Source organism: Mustela putorius, unplaced genomic scaffold, assembly GCF_011764305.1.
Source record: "Mustela putorius furo isolate JIRA1106 unplaced genomic scaffold, ASM1176430v1.1 tig00537227_pilon_pilon_pilon, whole genome shotgun sequence".
In the NCBI taxonomy this organism is placed as follows: Eukaryota; Metazoa; Chordata; class Mammalia; order Carnivora; family Mustelidae; genus Mustela; species Mustela putorius.
The window spans coordinates 4,010,682-4,026,804 of NW_025422368.1; the positions used below are offsets into that span (position 1 = coordinate 4,010,682).

The 16,123-nt window shown below is 51.3% G+C and overlaps 2 protein-coding genes across 6 annotated transcripts in view; one reads left to right on the forward strand and one right to left on the reverse strand.

Annotated features, from left to right (window-relative positions):
* Positions 1–4,046: 4,046 nt before the first annotated feature.
* TMDD1 (transmembrane and death domain 1) lies at positions 4,047–5,130 on the forward strand. Its single transcript, XM_045073251.1, has one exon. It carries the CDS (start codon positions 4,103–4,105, stop codon positions 5,069–5,071), a length of 969 nt encoding a protein of 322 aa, XP_044929186.1. The 5' UTR covers positions 4,047–4,102; the 3' UTR covers positions 5,072–5,130.
* Positions 5,131–7,729: 2,599 nt separating this feature from the next.
* The window catches only part of SCN8A (sodium voltage-gated channel alpha subunit 8), a 177,435-nt gene continuing 169,041 nt past the window's right edge, over positions 7,730–16,123 (reverse strand). For all 5 annotated transcript variants that reach the window (XM_045072918.1, XM_013046920.2, XM_004774712.3 and 2 more), the window contains one exon: positions 7,730–12,563. In XM_045072918.1, the coding sequence (XP_044928853.1) occupies positions 11,416–12,563 (1,148 nt within the window). In that variant the 3' untranslated portion in view covers positions 7,730–11,415. The remainder of the gene's footprint in view (positions 12,564–16,123) is intronic.

Genomic DNA, 16,123 nt, shown 5'->3' on the forward strand with positions numbered 1-16,123 from the left:
TGAGCCTCATCCCCCAGCTTAGTGTTAGCTGTTTAGTGTTATCCAGAGGGATGCCCCTTGCCCCCTTTCCTGCCCCAGGAAAGAGAGGGCCCAGGTGGGAGGGTGACCTAGGCAGGAAGTTCCCAGAGAGCTTCTCTCACCTGGCCTTTCACAGGGAGAGGTCGTCTATAACTTATGTTAGGAGGATTCCCTTGGGAGAGAAGACGGTGTGGCCACAAGTCTGGTGGGGCACAAAACTGACTACAGGCTCTGCTTCCCCGTGTGTTGGGAGGCTCCAAGGAGGAGTGAGCACCGATTAGAAGAAGGTGCCTCTCCCATTATCCTAGGGTCCTAGGTTGGGAGCTTCAGGGGCTGTGAGAGTATGAAGGAGATGGGTAGACTGTTTTTCCCTGAAGTGGGGGATTTATTTTCAGTCCCACCCAAAATTTCCACTGGAAGCCAGGCTTGGGGACCCTTCCTTGTGAGAATAATACTCCTCTCCTTCCCAGCAACTTTCCCTTGACAGGGCTTTGGTTTGTCTTCCTCCCCCTCAGGGAGCCCATTTCACAGCTCTGACCTTTGCTCCAAAGTAGGATGCAAGCCCTCACCTTACCTCTTCTCTCTCTCCCCCAGCGCCCCCTCCCACATCCCCTTATGGCTCCTACAGTCTCTGTACCATTTCCCACTCCCAGCTGGAAGGGTGTCCATGGGGGACATTTCAGGTGCCAAGATGCTGAGGGCCTGTTCTGCGCTAGGAGTGCTAACAGGAAAGCTGCTCTGTTTTTCCCTCCTTTTCATCCTTTGTCTTTTGGGGCCTCCTCTCCTCCGAGCTGGTTGGCTGCAGGGCTTTGGTGCCTCTACACTGCTGTGAAAGGCCATTTGGAGGGAGCAGGGCATGAGGAAGTTCTCTCAGGTGTGTGTACGTTTATGGGGGGTGGTGGAGGGCATGGGGAAGTGGGGTTGGGATCCCAGCCTTCCCTTCAAGAGGCAGGCAGCTGGGGGCCAAGGGAGGAGCTCCCTGAGACCCAAGGCCCCCACTGCCTCCTCTACTGGCCTTGGGGAACTTTGCACAAGGAGACGGCCCCCAGTCTACTAGCACCTACCTCATGGGCACTGGGGTGGGTCGGGGGGGGGGAGGGGGGTAAGGGCAGGTCCAGCTCTGGCAATGTTGAGGGGACATACCAAAGAATCCAGGGGCAGGCATTGGGGGAGGGCGGGCGGACTTGGCAAGCTGGCCCTCCTTATCTACCCACACTGGGGTTGGGGTCCTCTCCCCCAGCTGTAACCATTTCTACCTCATTTTGCTGCGTGTTGTACATGGACGTATTTATCTCCTGTCTGACGATGCTCTGCAGTTGTGGTCTGTCTACCTCAGAAGAGACTGTATTTTAAAAGAAAGTATTACACAGTATTAAAGCGATGACATGTGGTTTCCAGAGGATTTCTTGGGGGCAGCAGGATGTGGGGAGCCCTCTGGGGAAATGCCTCGGCGTCCAGCTGTGCCGTGGGTGTGGCCCTGTGGGTGTTTCTAGTCCTTTGGCAGAACAGCACTGCAGGACCCCTGGTACTCATTCTGGCTCAGCCAGGACCTACCAGGGATTGGGCACAGAAGCTACCAGGTGAGAAGCACCAGAGTAGGGGAGGCCCTCCTACAAGCTCCCAGAGGCTCAGACTTCTATCTCCAGAGTCCCCGAGTACCAGGGGAAAGAAGGGCTCACATGTTTGTTGAATGAGTGAATGGATGAGGAAATGAATGCTTGGAGAAAAGGGGGCCTGAAGAGGATGGTGCACTCAGAGTGTGGACAGCAGCCCTTGCTGGCTAGAGCTAAGATTAGACTTAGAGTCCTGGAGGGAGGGAGGGAGGGGGGCAAAGCACAGGGCATGGAGTCTTCAGGGGTGCGTGGGATATTTTGTCCATCACCATCTGCCTATTCCCAAACTATCATTGCCAGTGCATCGTAAACCAAGAGTCTGAGAACTAAGAAGGAAGAGCTTGTTGAAAAAGCTGTATGTAGGGGCTCCTGGGTGGCTCAGTGGGTTAAGCCTCTGCCTTCAGCTCGTGTCCTGATCTCGGGGTCCAGGGATCAAGCCCCGCATCAGGCTCTCTGCTCAGCAGGGAGCCTGCTTCCCCTTCTCTCTCTGCCTGCTGCTCTGCCTGCTTGTGATCTCTGTTTAGAAAAGAAAAGAAAGCTGTATGGAGATAGCTGTGAGAGGTGTGGATCCACAACCTCCTGAGGTCTTTGAATGCTCTAAGCAAAATTACCCAGGCTTGGAGAGCAGCGCATGTGCAGGCGGGCTTAGGGCTGAGGCATGCCCTGGGCTTTCAGGAGGCAAAGAAAGCCCAAGCGGGGAGAGCCTGCAAAGCAGACGGTTCCCCTGTGGCAGAAAGAATTGTGTGCCTGCACATGGGGGCCCCCAGGCATTGCCTGGGACTCAGCACCGACAGCCCTCTTGGCCCTTGGAGGTCTAGACCTCCCTCACACTCTAGTTGGTTTATTCTGCATCTATTCTTTGCAGACTTTGTGTAGCACTGAAGATTTGGCAATGGTTAAGCACAGCCACTGTTCGGGGGAGAAGAGCTCAAAAATGGATCATTCGAAAATAAGTGGATGAAGCAGCTTGGGGAGGGGCCCTATAAAAATTTTATATTCTCACGTCCAATATAGGATTTGGTACATGGAAGTCACTAAAATACTAGATAAGTCCTTCAATTAATCAATTTCCAGAGAAATGTCCCAATGGAGTATGCACAGGCTCTTTTGTAACAGAAAACCCAAACAGGCTATCACAAGGATGCCCAGAAGAGCCCCTGCCTCCTAGTGGCAGAGAGGGTGGTGTATCAGAAAAACTTCCCGGGGGGCGCCTGGGTGGTTCAGTGGGTTATGATCTCAGGGTCCTGGGATTGAGCCCCACATCAGGATCTCTGCTCAGCAGGGAGCCTGCTTCCCCCTCTCTCTCTGCCTGCCTCTCTGCCTACTTGTGATCTCTCTCTGTCAAATAAATAAAGAAAATCTTAAAAAGAAAAGAAAAGAAAAGAAAAACTTCCTGGCAGGAAGCCAGGGGGTGTGGGGCATGGGGAGCAGCCAAACAGAGCTCCAGAGGTTGGAAAGCACCATGGGTGATTTGTTACAGGAGCATAAAGTGAGGGTGGGAGGAAGTGAGCTGGAGGAGTCACTGGGACTTCATCATGGCACCCTGAGGACACCCCCCACCCCCTCAGTGAGGAGCTGAGACTCTGAAAGTCATGTGTGTGTTGGGAGGAAAGGAGGTCAGTAGCCTGTGGACAGGGACTGATTTGCAAGTTAAGAATGCACACATGGATCCAACAAATCTTTACTGAACATCTACTTTGCACTAGTTGCTACAGGGACAGCAAGCAGATGGAGGAGACAGCAAAAAGGCAGAGCTGCACTGTAATGTAGGAGTAGATAAAAGGGATACCTCATGGTGAGGCGGGAAGGGTGTGTATTGTAGTCTAGGAGGGCTTCCCAGCAGGGACTTGTCAGCTGAGGAGTGACCAAGGCCAAGATCCACCAGAGAGCCAGAAGGGATCTTGCTGAGGGAAGGAAACAAGGTTAGGGAGTGGGGACTTGAGGAGTCTCCCTAATCCAGACAAGAGAAGGTGAAGGTTTGGAGGCACGGTGGGAGGATGGGAATTGATGATTCTAGAAATATTTGGTATTTAGTAGATATCCAGAGAATTTGGGATTGGGTATCGGATGATGGTGAGCTGGAGGCTGAGGGGCGGTGAATGGATTAGTAGAGATGGGGGAGACCGGTAACTTGAGGCATTAGTGGGCTTGCCAGGCCACAGGCCTAGGGCAGGCGTTCTAACGCAAGGGCTCAAGATCCCAGCCTCCTGGGGGACTGCGTGTGCCCCACCACTGGGTGTTAGGAAACTCTCACTCCTAATTCCCTTCAGTTCCCAGTTTCCGGGTGCTGGGAGATCCCATGTGTGGGCCGCCCCCCTCGCCCCCAGTCCCAGCCTGCGGAAGCCGCCCTCTCCCCAAGCCCCGTCCTCCTCCGCCCCTGCCGCGGGTACGAGGCACCCCTCCCCCACCCGTGGGCGTTCGGAGCTCCTCCCACCATAGTGGGTGCTGCGCGGTCACAGCCTGCGACGGTGATGGCGATGGCGGCGCGGGCTCAGGCCCGGGCCCTGGCGCTGGTGCTCTGGGGCTGGGCGCTGGCCCCGGCGGGAGCCCTGGACGCCATGGGCCCCCACGAGGCCGTCCGTCTGGCCGAGCTGCTGACCCCGGAGGAGTGCGACCATTTCCAGTCGCTCCTGAAGGCGCCGGAGCCGGACGTCGAGGGCGAACTGGCCCGTCTCTCTGAGGACCGGCTGGCCCGCCCTGAGACGCCGGCGTCCACGTCCGCGCCGCGCGGCCGGCTCTGGCGGCAGCGGCGGGCGGCGGCCGAGCCCGCGGAGGTGTCGGACGGCTGCCGGGAGGGGCTGGCGGCCTGGCTGGCGGCCAAGGCCACCACCCTGTCTTGGGACCGCGTGGCCCGGGCTCTGCGGCGCAGCGGCCGCCCGGACGTGGCCCGGGAGCTGGGCAAGAATCTCCACCAGCAGGCGACGCTGCAGCTGCGCAAGTTCGGCCAGCGCTACGTGCGGCTGCCCGCCGTCTCCGGTCTCGGCCCCGGCCCTGGCCCCGGCCCCGGCCCCGGCCCCCGCCCCGGCCCCCGCCCCGCCGCTGCGCCCCCAGCCCCGCGCCCCCGCCGCGCCTCGTTCCCCGAGCCCGACTGGGACGGGCTGCAGCTGATCGTGGAGCGTCTGCCGCAGGCGCCCTATGAGCGCAGCCCCGCCGGCTGGGTCGGGCCGCTGGCGCTCGGCCTCCTCACCGGCTTCGTGGGGGCGCTGGGCACCGGGGCGCTGCTCATCTTGCTCACGCTGTGGCTCACGGGCGGCGACGGCGACGGCCCCGGCCCCGGCCCGCAGTCGAGCCCCCGTCCTCCCCGGTGCAGGCCCGCCCAGGCGCTTGGCGCGGCGGAATCGAGGCCGCTCCTGTCTGCCGAGCGGCTCCAGCCACCGCCGAAGAGGGCCTGGGCCGCGCGCCGGCCGGGTCCCCCCTCGCCTCAGTGTCCCCGGCTATGAGACGGGAGCGCTGCCCTGGCAGAGAGCCGCCTTCGCCCTGTTATAAACATTACCAAATCCGCAAAGGAGGGAGCAAGCGTTGGTTTGTTGGAAATAGCCGCATCGTCAGCGGGGCTGCCCGGGGAGAGGAGGGTCTCGGTGCCCGTCCCCCCCCCCCCCCCCCCCGGTGTGGGAGGCGGGCCGTCCCGCTTGCCAGCTCTACTGCCTTCTTCTCTCACGGGGATTCTTGCACCGACAGCTACCACTTAGTGAGAGCTGACAGTCCGCCAGGCCCCGTGCGAAGCAGTTACCTACATGATTTGACACACTTCAGAACCCAAGAAGAGCAGGTGTGCTCCCTGTGACACGTAAAGAAAACGGGCCACAGCTAGTTAGTGGCATATCAGGGTTTTGAATCCAGAGCGGCCTGAGGCTAAAGTTGAACTCCAAAGGGTATGACCTGTGACCTAAGGGAGCCGGACAAGATGTGGAGTTTCTGCTTACTGGGATGCCCGGCTGGAGTTGCATGTGTCCCCACTTTTAGGGGCTACCGCCTCCAAGCTGCTCTCCCTACTCAGACAAGACCTCCTAAATGGAGGAGACAGTAAGACCTACCATACCTGGAGCCCCAAACGTTTCCCACCCTTCTGAGTGGCTGGGGCTCTGCCAGCCCATATGAGGAGCTGAGGATGGGTGAGCCCTCAGACTCCGTCCCCTGTCTCAGGGGAAGGCAAAGAGGATAGCTGTGGGGTCTTGCTGGGTGGGAGAGCCTGACTCCCCCCGTCTACCCCCAGCCGAGGGTCTTTGGTGTGAGAACAATGACAGAATGACAGGCCAGTCCAAGAGGAGAGTTGAAAACAAGATTGACGTAACCCTTTATTGCAAATTCTAAAGTAAAAAGATGTACAGTACAAAGTAAAATTGAAATTTCAGACTATAAACTTCCAATCCACTTATGCATTCTCATTTCTCAAGCATTTCTGCCATTTCCGCGTAAACGGAACAGGGAACAAGTCGAGGGGGCGAGGGAAGGAGGAGATACAGCAAGGGAACAAAATTGTCTAGAATAATCACAAACCCCAGAAGCAAGTGAAAGGAAAGACATTTTCTCGACCTGCTGTCCTGGTGATGAGAAGCGGGGGTGGTTGGAGCAGTGCAGTTTAAAATGGCTCTCAGAATAGCAGCATTTATGGTCCCATTTCATCTTTCTTAAGTCCAAATAATACTTTGCCCTTCCCTAGTGCCTTTGCCTCTGTATCTCAAAACACTTTACAAAACATTTAGTTAAAGCCTCACAACACCCCTGTGAGGTAGGTCAGTATTATTATCCCCATTTTACAGATGAGGAAACTGAGGCACAGAGAGGTTAAGTGACTTGCCCAAGGCCACACAGCGAGCCAGTGGTTGAGCTGGGGATGGAACACAGGAGTTCTGTCCCTTTTCTGGAACCACTGGACCACGCTCCCCTTTACCTATATACATTCTTCACACACACACACCACACGTGCACACCCGCCCACCCCACCCCACTTAGCCTCTATGTACAGCAAACAGCAGTGGGGGGCAGGGGCAGGGGGTGCCTCAGGAGCATTTTCATGGAGGAAATCTTGGTAATCTTGGAAAGGAACTCCAAGAAAGCACAGAGCTGAGCCACAGTGCAGACTTCTGTGCACACCTTGGGCCCCTCCCAACCCAGACTTCCTCTTCTCTCCTGATGTCCCCCTGGCTGGCTAGTTGCAGCCGATTCTTTAGGGGGTGGGGGTACCTGAAAATGAACGAAGCTTTTTGCAAAACTTTGGGCAACATCTGAGAAAAGAAAGGGGCATCATTACAGAAGATGCCCAGGACTCAAGTCACAAAGTCATAACCCATGGCAATCTCACCTCCACAGCAGGCCTGGAGGCTGGGGCCGAGGGGAGGAGGATGGGGACTGACCTACCAGCCATCTCTCTCCAGAGTGGAGCTACTGGAGCGGACTAGAGTGGGCACTTCAAAATCCTCCTGAGAGTGTTCCTGGACGGGGAGACATGGCCTAGAGTGGGATGTCCCCAAAGCAGGGCAGGGTGAGGGAGGGGAGCAGTACTCCTCTTCCCTGCACAAATGTGAACGAGACCAGCCGTAGTCTGCTGGTGTATGTGTTGGGGTGATGAAGGGCAGGGCCCAGCATTAGCTAGCAGAGTGGAGACTACTGGGCATCATGCTTGCCCAAGCTTTGGGGCATTAGGATAGGGTTTTGTTGTTGTTGTTTTTTGTTTTTTTAACATACTGGTGAAAAAGGCAGAAGTGAGGCCAGTACAGCTGGGTTGGCTGACGTCATCTCTGGGGGCTCTGCCAGGTGGACTGGTGAAGAAGGGGTTTCGTGGGCCCGGAAGCACTGGCCCGGGAGGGGGAAGAACGCTACATGCAATGGGTAAGTGCTGGGTGGGGAGAATCTGCAAAGGCGGGAGGGGGTGGGTGGGACCTTGCTCTTCTCTCCAATCTTTACTTCTCAGCCAGAACTTTTCTCCCTTCTGTTCCCCTCCTTTCCCCAAATGTGCTAAGGTCCCGATTCCCAGACCCCTCCCAGGACTCAAGAATTGGGATAGTCAAGCAACAAACGGACACCAAGACAGGCTTCCCTTGTACAGCAAAAAGGGTCATTTTTATTTTGTTTCCTTTTGGCTTATAGTAGTGATGTACTTTTTTTTTTTTTTTTTTTTTTTTTAATCATGTCTCATTTAGAGCAGTGTTGGCCTCCATGCATTCACTAATACACTAATCTTCACTAGTGGTCTTTTACAAGTTTACATTGGTTGCGGCGGAAAAGAAAAGAACTTTGGGCACTGTCATTCTGGGGGCTGTGACTGGGAGCGACTGCTTATTTCTCCCCAGTCAACTTCTGACGCCAAAAGTGGTTCATTTAGAGAAGTGGGAGTAGGTCATGTTGACTCGGGACGTTTTCGCTGCTCTCACCCTTTGCTTTAAACTATGGAGTCTCCTCAGCCTACAGCAACAAGGAGGTTAAGGGAAGAAGAGGGGAAAGTGTTTTTCACACACAAACCAGCAACGGTGTCAGCTGCTGCTCAGTGGCTTTGGCTCTGCATTTTAAGTTAACAGCATCGCACATGTCTTTTTGCTTTTTGTCCTTTTTTTAAAGGTGGATTGTGGAGTATAAATACTGCACCAAGGACCTGGCTACAAAAAATAAATATTTATATTATATTTATATATCTATATATATATATGTGCAGTGATACTGTGGCTGCGGCTGCTTTTTGATTGGCTTCGTTAATATTTGGCAAAGCGTTGCCACTTACCCACTCAGTGAAGGCGCACGGAAACGTCACCGACTCAGTTCAGTGCCTGTTAACTGCGGGTGTAAACTGCTGGTGATGGTGTCATTTACTACCAAAGAAGTGTGGAGCAGGGCGGGTGAGTGAGAGAGTAAGCGAGCGAGTGGGTGGAGGGGCGGTGGGTGAGGGAAAAGAAGGTAGGAAAAGTTAAAAAAAAAAAGTTGAAACATCAGATAGAGTGGGGGGGGGCTTCTTCCCTACGAAGCTGGCTGATGGGGGTCAGATACCAAGGCCCATTTGTGTGTTACTGAGGAGATAGCTGCTGAGGGTCTCGGGGGAGGGAAAAGGTCAGATCTTAGAAAAAATCTCATTAATATGCTCTAGTAGCTTAATGACATCACTAGCATGAGCGCTTGGGGGGTACCGAGCGGGATCTTATAGCTCTGTTGCCCATCCCAAGACCTAAGAACAATTATGAAGTTTAGCCAAATCTTGCATAGAAGTGGTTAGAATTTATTGCACATTGGAACAAAAATATATATATTTTTTGTTGTTTTGGAAAAGACCATTAGCAATAAAAAATTTTTTGTCTGTCTGTCTGGTTTGGGGATGTACATTGGCTGACAGCATCTAAGATCTAAGAAGAAAGAAAAGTATAAAAAATAAAAATAAACATGACAATGGCATAAGCCAGAAGCCATTTCCTATTTGATAAGTTAATAATTTGTATTTACAAAAAGGCATGCCAATAAAATAAAATGATATATTACAGTATTTATAATTCTCTTAAAAAGAAGAGCCACACATGTCAGCTTCTGTTTTGTGCTGTTTACGATGTAGCCTGTACATGTTACCATACATTCGTCCTAGCAGTTAGCAGGGTCACTGAGAGAAATGCTTTTCCAGCCTGGTGTCGGGGGATAGTACAGAAGTCCTACGGAGGAGGCCGCAGAAGCAGGCTGACGAGAGTCAGGCAGAGTTTCTAACGGTCCGACAAGAGAGAAAGCTCTGCTTTGGCTTGCTGTGGTTTGTTCTATGCAAAACTAGTCAAGTGGTTGGTACAATCACACCAGAGTGCTTCTACAGCAAGGCAGATGGGCGTGTCTGATTACAGGGTGCTTTCAGTCCCCCTCGGTTTTATGGTTCGGGAAGAATTGGTTTTGATTTGGTTCGCTCGCTCAAGTCTCTTCGTTCTCTGTGAGGACTTCCTGACATTCAAGTGCAGCCTCGTGGCTGTGAGTGCTAGTCATCAGAGGAGAGACCCCTGGACTAAAAACTGTCTTCCCTAAAGCGGGAGATGGAACGGAAGACACGGTGTTCCCCGCAAAGCCACCCTCCAAGGACAATGGGCAGGTCGCTAAGCAGATGGCACAACTGTGGAGAGGGAACTGTGCAGGGGCCGGCGTGAGAGGGTTGGGGGAAAGCTGGGACGTCTGAAGAATTCACATTAAATCGCTGTCTCATGAGAATCAGTGCAATAAAGAAACCAAGTGGGCTTGGTTCAGAGGCGGCTCCATCTCTCCCTCAGGTCCCACCAGTGACTATTCTATAATGCACGGAAGAAACCACCGCCACAGCCCCCAGGGCTGCTGCCCTCACCCAGCTCTGTAGGTAAGGAAAGCCCCGCTTGGTGCAAAAATGAGATGGAGGCAAGAGGAACCATGCAGTGTGTGAGCTCGCGACAAGCCCTCTGTAGAGCGGGGAGGCCCGTCGGGAAGATCTGCATGCCTCTCCAGCGGGACCCGAGCCCGAGCCCGGAGAAAGCCACAGTGCAGAAGGACAGGACACTGAATGAAGTGAGCACCCCAACCCCCATGAAAGTTTTTCAGTTCCCCAAATTGCCCCCTAGAGATAAGGTGCCACTTTGAGTAGCAATTTTATCTCTGCCCCAAGTAAGTGTCAGTTCTCCAGTATGAAGGCTAAACAATCATCATAAATATTGCAATACAAATGAACTTTTTTTTTTGGATTTTTTTGTTTTTAGCCCTAGGATTTGGTTTTACAGTGACATTATTAATACAAGCCATTCGAGATCAAAGTTTCCCCATGGAGGGACACAGAGCAGCATTTAAATAGTTCATCTTTCGAAATGTGCAACAATGGCTGTATGTTAGAGACGTCTGTTAAACATACACACACAACGGATCCGTCTGCTTGTTGGACTGGGTTTTTTTTTTGGTGGTTGTGGTCAATTGGTCGCTTATGTTTCCCTACCCAGAAGGTGTATGAAAGACTTCTAAGAATTCATAAGGATTTGCAGCGGGTATGAAACTCTTACCATTTTTTTTTTCCTCCAAATACAGTGAACGGTGCAGGGCTGGGTCCCGTCTGAAGGCTGACCCAGTGCAGGGGACAGGATTAGTAGTGTCCTGTGGTGTATGGTTCTCATGCATGACTTCTGATCACGGCATGCCATCATGCAAATCATTTCTACGCATTGAACGAGCACAATGTTTGGAATTGGCCTGAGCAAGTCCTCCTCAGCCTGAAGAAACCTGATTGTTTCCCCCACCCATCTCCAAACCACGTGAAGCCCATGTGGAGAAGATGCGGTTTATGTCAAAGAAACTGACAGTTGAATGCCACGGGCTAGATGTGAGTGTGCGTGTGTGTGTCTGTGTGTCTGTGTGTGTGTTTTCTTTTTGCTGCTTAGCTTAACTAATGTAAGAATGCAAATACAGTTTGCATGAACAAACAAACTTTTAAAGTGATGCTTTCTGCTTCTGAGAATCACCAAAATGAAAAAATAAAATCCCTTTGGCTGCAACGGAAATCTGCTGGTCCCGGCAGCCTCTCCTCTGGTTTTTGTATCCTGTTGGTTTTGTCCTAAGTTGCATTGACTGATGTGGAACATGCAGTAACCACCTGCCCAAGCGTTAGAAAATCTGTGAGTCCGGGGAGCAGGGTCCTTGGCCCTTGGCAGGTCACTGCTCAAGATGCAACCGTGTTACATGGTAAGCAGACTACGTTTGGTATAGATCTTCAGTTCAAGTGTCTCCACAGCTGTTCTGCATTGAAAAGATTCAGGAAGTTTGTAAACAATCTTTCACTTGCAAGTTTTACATCTGTACAATATTTAATTTTTGCTTTCCTCTAACACTTGGATTCTCTGACCTCTTTTTGTCTTCTGGCCCTTTCCCTTCTTCCTTCCTCTGCCCGTTGCTGTTTTTCCTTCTCAGGTTTAGTTACGCTGTCGTAGGACGGGAGGGAGGCTGTGGATGGGGTGCTCTCCTTTTTCTCCCGGTGTGTGCCTCCATTCTCCAGCTTATTGGAAGTGGTCTTTTTGCAAATGAAACCCCGCCTTGCTAAATGTCCCCGGTAGGCGCGCTGCAGGACCACGGCCGACACCTCCTCCTGCTTGCGTCTCAGTGTGGTCGTGATGGGCTCGTAAGACACTTTGGAAGGATTGGACGCCACGAACCGCTCCTCCATCTGCTGCCGGAGGATGTCCAACTCCCCGCTATCTCCCAGGACCCGCTTGGTGAAGGCAAAAAGGATGTCCAAGCAGTGGATGCGGTCCCCGCTGACCATGGGCAGGTCCATGGCAATGAGCTCGATGGTGTTGGGCTTGGGCACTCGGAGAGGGTGCTCCAAGGCATCTGCAAAGTCTGCCAGCTTACAGTACTCGATGAACTGGGTGGCATCGGGGTCAAACTTCTCCCAGATCTCGTAGAAGGTCTCAAAGTCATCCTCACTCAGAGGATCGGCACTTTCCTCTGTGGCTACACTGAAGTTCTCCAAGATGATGGCAATGTACATGTTCACAACGATCAGGAAGGAGATGATGATGTAGCTTACGAAGAAGAAGATGCCCACGGAGGGGTTCCCGCAGTCACCCTTGAAGCCACTCCCTGGGTGTTCCTTATCCAGACTGCAGTCAGGGGGGCGGTTCAGAATGGGCAGCAGCAGGCCGTCCCAGCCAGCCGAGGTTGTGATCTGAAACAGGCAGATCATGCTATTGCCAAAGGTCTCAAAGTTGAACATGTCATCGATGCCAGCCTCGTGCTTTACATACGCGAAATTGGACATCCCAAAGATGGAGAAGATGAACATGACCAGGAAGAGCAGAAGGCCAATGTTGAACAGAGCAGGCAAGGACATCATTAAGGCAAAGAGCAGGGTCCGAATCCCTTTGGCACCTTTGATCAGACGCAAGATGCGCCCGATACGGGCCAATCGGATGACTCGGAATAGGGTTGGGGAAACAAAGTATTTCTCAATTATATCAGCCAGGAACATTCCTAAGAAGAGGACAGAAGAAGAAATGTTACTGAGACTGGAGACCCCTTTCTCTTAGGTCACCTGGCCCTGGAGCCCTTGTGTCCAAAGGGCTTCACAGAATGAGCGCCTTACCATTCAATTGGGACTCTCATGATGAAAAAAGAAAATCACCTGTTTCAAATGTATGCAAAAGCAGAGGAAACAATAACATAGACATCTATGCACTTCACATCCAGATTGAATAGACGCAAGTAATTTTACCAAATTTGCTTCCTCTCTTCAACCACGGTCCTGCAGATGGTGGAGTATCATGCCAGTTTCTTCGCAATTTCACTACAGAAGAATCCACGCTATCATAGCTAGATCGATAGCATCCTAGCATCCTACTATGTTGAAAGAATTGTACTGTATCTTTTTAGAACTTTTTAGAAGGCAAGGTATTTCGATCTCTAACTTAATTTCAGGACTTTGCATTATGCTTGTGAGATTGATCTCTGGTATTACACTAATTCTGGATTATTCATTTTTATGGTTGAACCGTATTCCATCTCATGAACATGTCCTCATTTATCTGTTTTCCTACTCAGGAACAATTAGTTTTTTTCTCAGTTTTGTGCATGTGTGATTTTCTGAGGTGTTACTGATTCCCCTCCGAAATGCTAACAGATTTCCACATCCGCACACAGTGAATGGGAGGGCTTGGCACCACCCAGGACCTCATGCCCCTAGGCTGTGATGTCTCGGTTATTCTGCTATGCCGTGAATTTTCAAAGTATCTTCTTCCCGGCTCTGAAAAGACGTTTTTTGTTTCTTATTGTCCCGTGTCCCTACCCTGCCAAAGTAGCCAAGAAAACTAGAGGGGATCTCTCAGGAATGGCTTTTCACTCAGAGCTTCTAGATTTTGTGTTTAAAGCCATAAATCAGAAACAGCATCAGCAGAGAAAAATGTCAAGGCATAGTAAGTAGGATATAAAAGGGGAGGGTGACTATGTAAACCCAGAGGGCCTTTGTCTGTTTACACTTGTCTGGGGGTCCACCTCAGCCAGACCACTTGCCTTGAACACTGCGGAGCAATCATGCGAGCCCAGTGAAGGGCCACGGAAGGGAGAGGGTATGCCAAGGTTGCAACTGAAGGGAAGGCAATGACGTGCCCTCTTCCTTCAGCGCCTGCTCCTGCTGCTGAGCCCCGATGAGACAACACGAGCTTCTACGGACAGGAAGGATTTACTCTGAATAAGGAAATATCTTTCAACCCTAAGGGTTCACAAATACTGGGCTAATGAACTGCAGAATACGGGGGCAAACCCCTTATTTGAGTTCCTCCCCACCTTTTCTTTTCTTAAAAAGATTTATTTAGTTTAGAAAGAGAGAGACTCTCAAGCAGACTCCCCACTGAGCATGGAGCCTGCTGCAGGGCTTGACTCGGGGCTCCATCCCACAAACCAGAGATGGTGACCTGAGTCGAGATCAAGAGTTAGACGCTTAGCTGACTGAGCCACCCAGGCGCCCCACTGAGCTTTTGAAGCTAGGATAAACATCTCCTGTTTTCTGTTTGTTTGTTTCCCTCCTCCTCTAAGTCTCAAACAGGTGTCTAACTGGAGACATATCAGAGTAACGGACGCCACTTTGGACTTACACTCCCCCATGCATTCCTTCATAAAGGTGCCTTTGTGATTAGTCAAACTCTTTATGCGTGATTCTTTTTCAACACAGGACAAAAATCTTAACTTCAACAAGGGACAAGATGCAGTAAGTTCAGAGAGGAGGCCGGACAGCCTCTTGGAGCATCTTCTAGAGTTAGAATTCCATGGAGTAATTGAGCTCTCAAGAAAATGTCTACCTCAGCCAGCACCCAAGATGAATTATCAGCTCTCTTCTTTTTGCATCTCAAGTCAGTCATAACCAGTGACTGTAAGAAGTCAGGTCGTATCTGGACTACTGCATTCTGGTAGGCAAGTAAGGCTTCAGGGAGAAGGTGCTAGAGTAAGGTTCTGTCCGATGAACAGGTGCTTGTCTCCAGAGAAAAGGAGAGAAAGATGAGGAGACAGCACTCCGGGGAGCAGGAACACCATTTAAGGGGTCCTCTAGGAGGTCCCAGGGCTAGTTACCCTAACTTCCCTTAATTTAAAAGGATGACTTCTATACTTTTGTTTCTGAACAAATGAATGCTATTTAATAAAAACCCTAATCACCAAAAGTAAAATTATTCTTCCCTTTGTTTTTCAGTACCATCTGAGAATAGGGGACATGGTTTGGTTTGTGGGTTTTCCTACTCAAAGACGGGTGGGCAGGAAACATTGAAGAACAGTGGACAGGGCAACATTGTCCAAAGTGTGTTTTGTGGGAGCTCAGGAGTGTGGATTTGAGGCCAGGGCTGGACTTGAACCCTCACTCACTCGCTCACCAGCCTCATGTCTTGGTCACTGCTCTGTGCCTCAGTTTCTTGTACTTAGAAGGTTGTTGTGAGGACTATAGGAATTATAACGAGCAAAGCACTTAGAACATGTGACCAGCACATAGTATGTTTCATTAAAACATGGGATACCATTAGTATTATTTGAAAAAAGGGTGCTGTGATCAAAATAAAGGTAGGATGGTATATTCAACCATTCTTTACTGTAGGATTTCCAAGACCCTTCTATAGGCCACTGTGCTCTGGGAGTCTCCAAAGGGAGATTCCATGTGTAGAGCTGCCCAGAGTAATTTAATCGTGGAGTTCTTTTCTTGGGGGGAGATGTATGAGAATAGTGCTCCATGTATCAGCACACTTTTTGATGTGCTACTCCAGCAGAAAGAACAAGAAAACCAGAAACTAGCACAGGCCAAGGGGAAGGCCAGCTGCTTTCAGTCGCCCCTGGTCACCACCTTGCTCAGCCAGCCTGGCCACCAGCTCTGGGGCTGGTTCCCTCGGGCCTCAGGCACTCTTCCTCTGCCAGCCTACGTCAGTTAAACCTACCTGGAACTGAGCCAGTGTTTTACCATTGAGATGCCTTTTAGGAAGTCCAGGAAATAAGTTTTGGGAGGCCAATCAATAGGTCAGCATTTTGTCTGCCTGCCAGAGTATCAACCCTCCCATGCCTCTAGGTTGAAGCAAAATGTTACAGTTGCTGTTAAGATCCAACCCAAGTTCTGCCTCTGCCACCTCCCAGCTGGGTGACCTTGGACACACAGAAGATTAAAAAACAGCCTGCTTCCTGGGCTGTCATAAGCATCAAATGAGATCATGCCAGTGAAGAGCCATGCCGGTGCACAGTAAAACGAGCCCTGCTGTCCCCACCAGAATGTTCTCAGACTACTTTCATTAGTATCCAAACCAACAATCTCTTACCATTCCTTTTTCCACATTACATTGCAACTTCAGCCAGGGTTCTTTTAACTTTCCCTGTTAACTTGAAACACCTCGAAAGCAAGAGCCAAATCTCTATCATTTTCCCCCTTTAACCAGGGAATTTCTAATCCAAGACAACTATGAACACTCACTAGAAACCCACTGACCACGTGACCTACTAGGCGGGCCCATGAGATGACTTAGAGATGCACCTGGGCCTCTGCCATGAGAGGCCCGGGCCTGCACTTGACA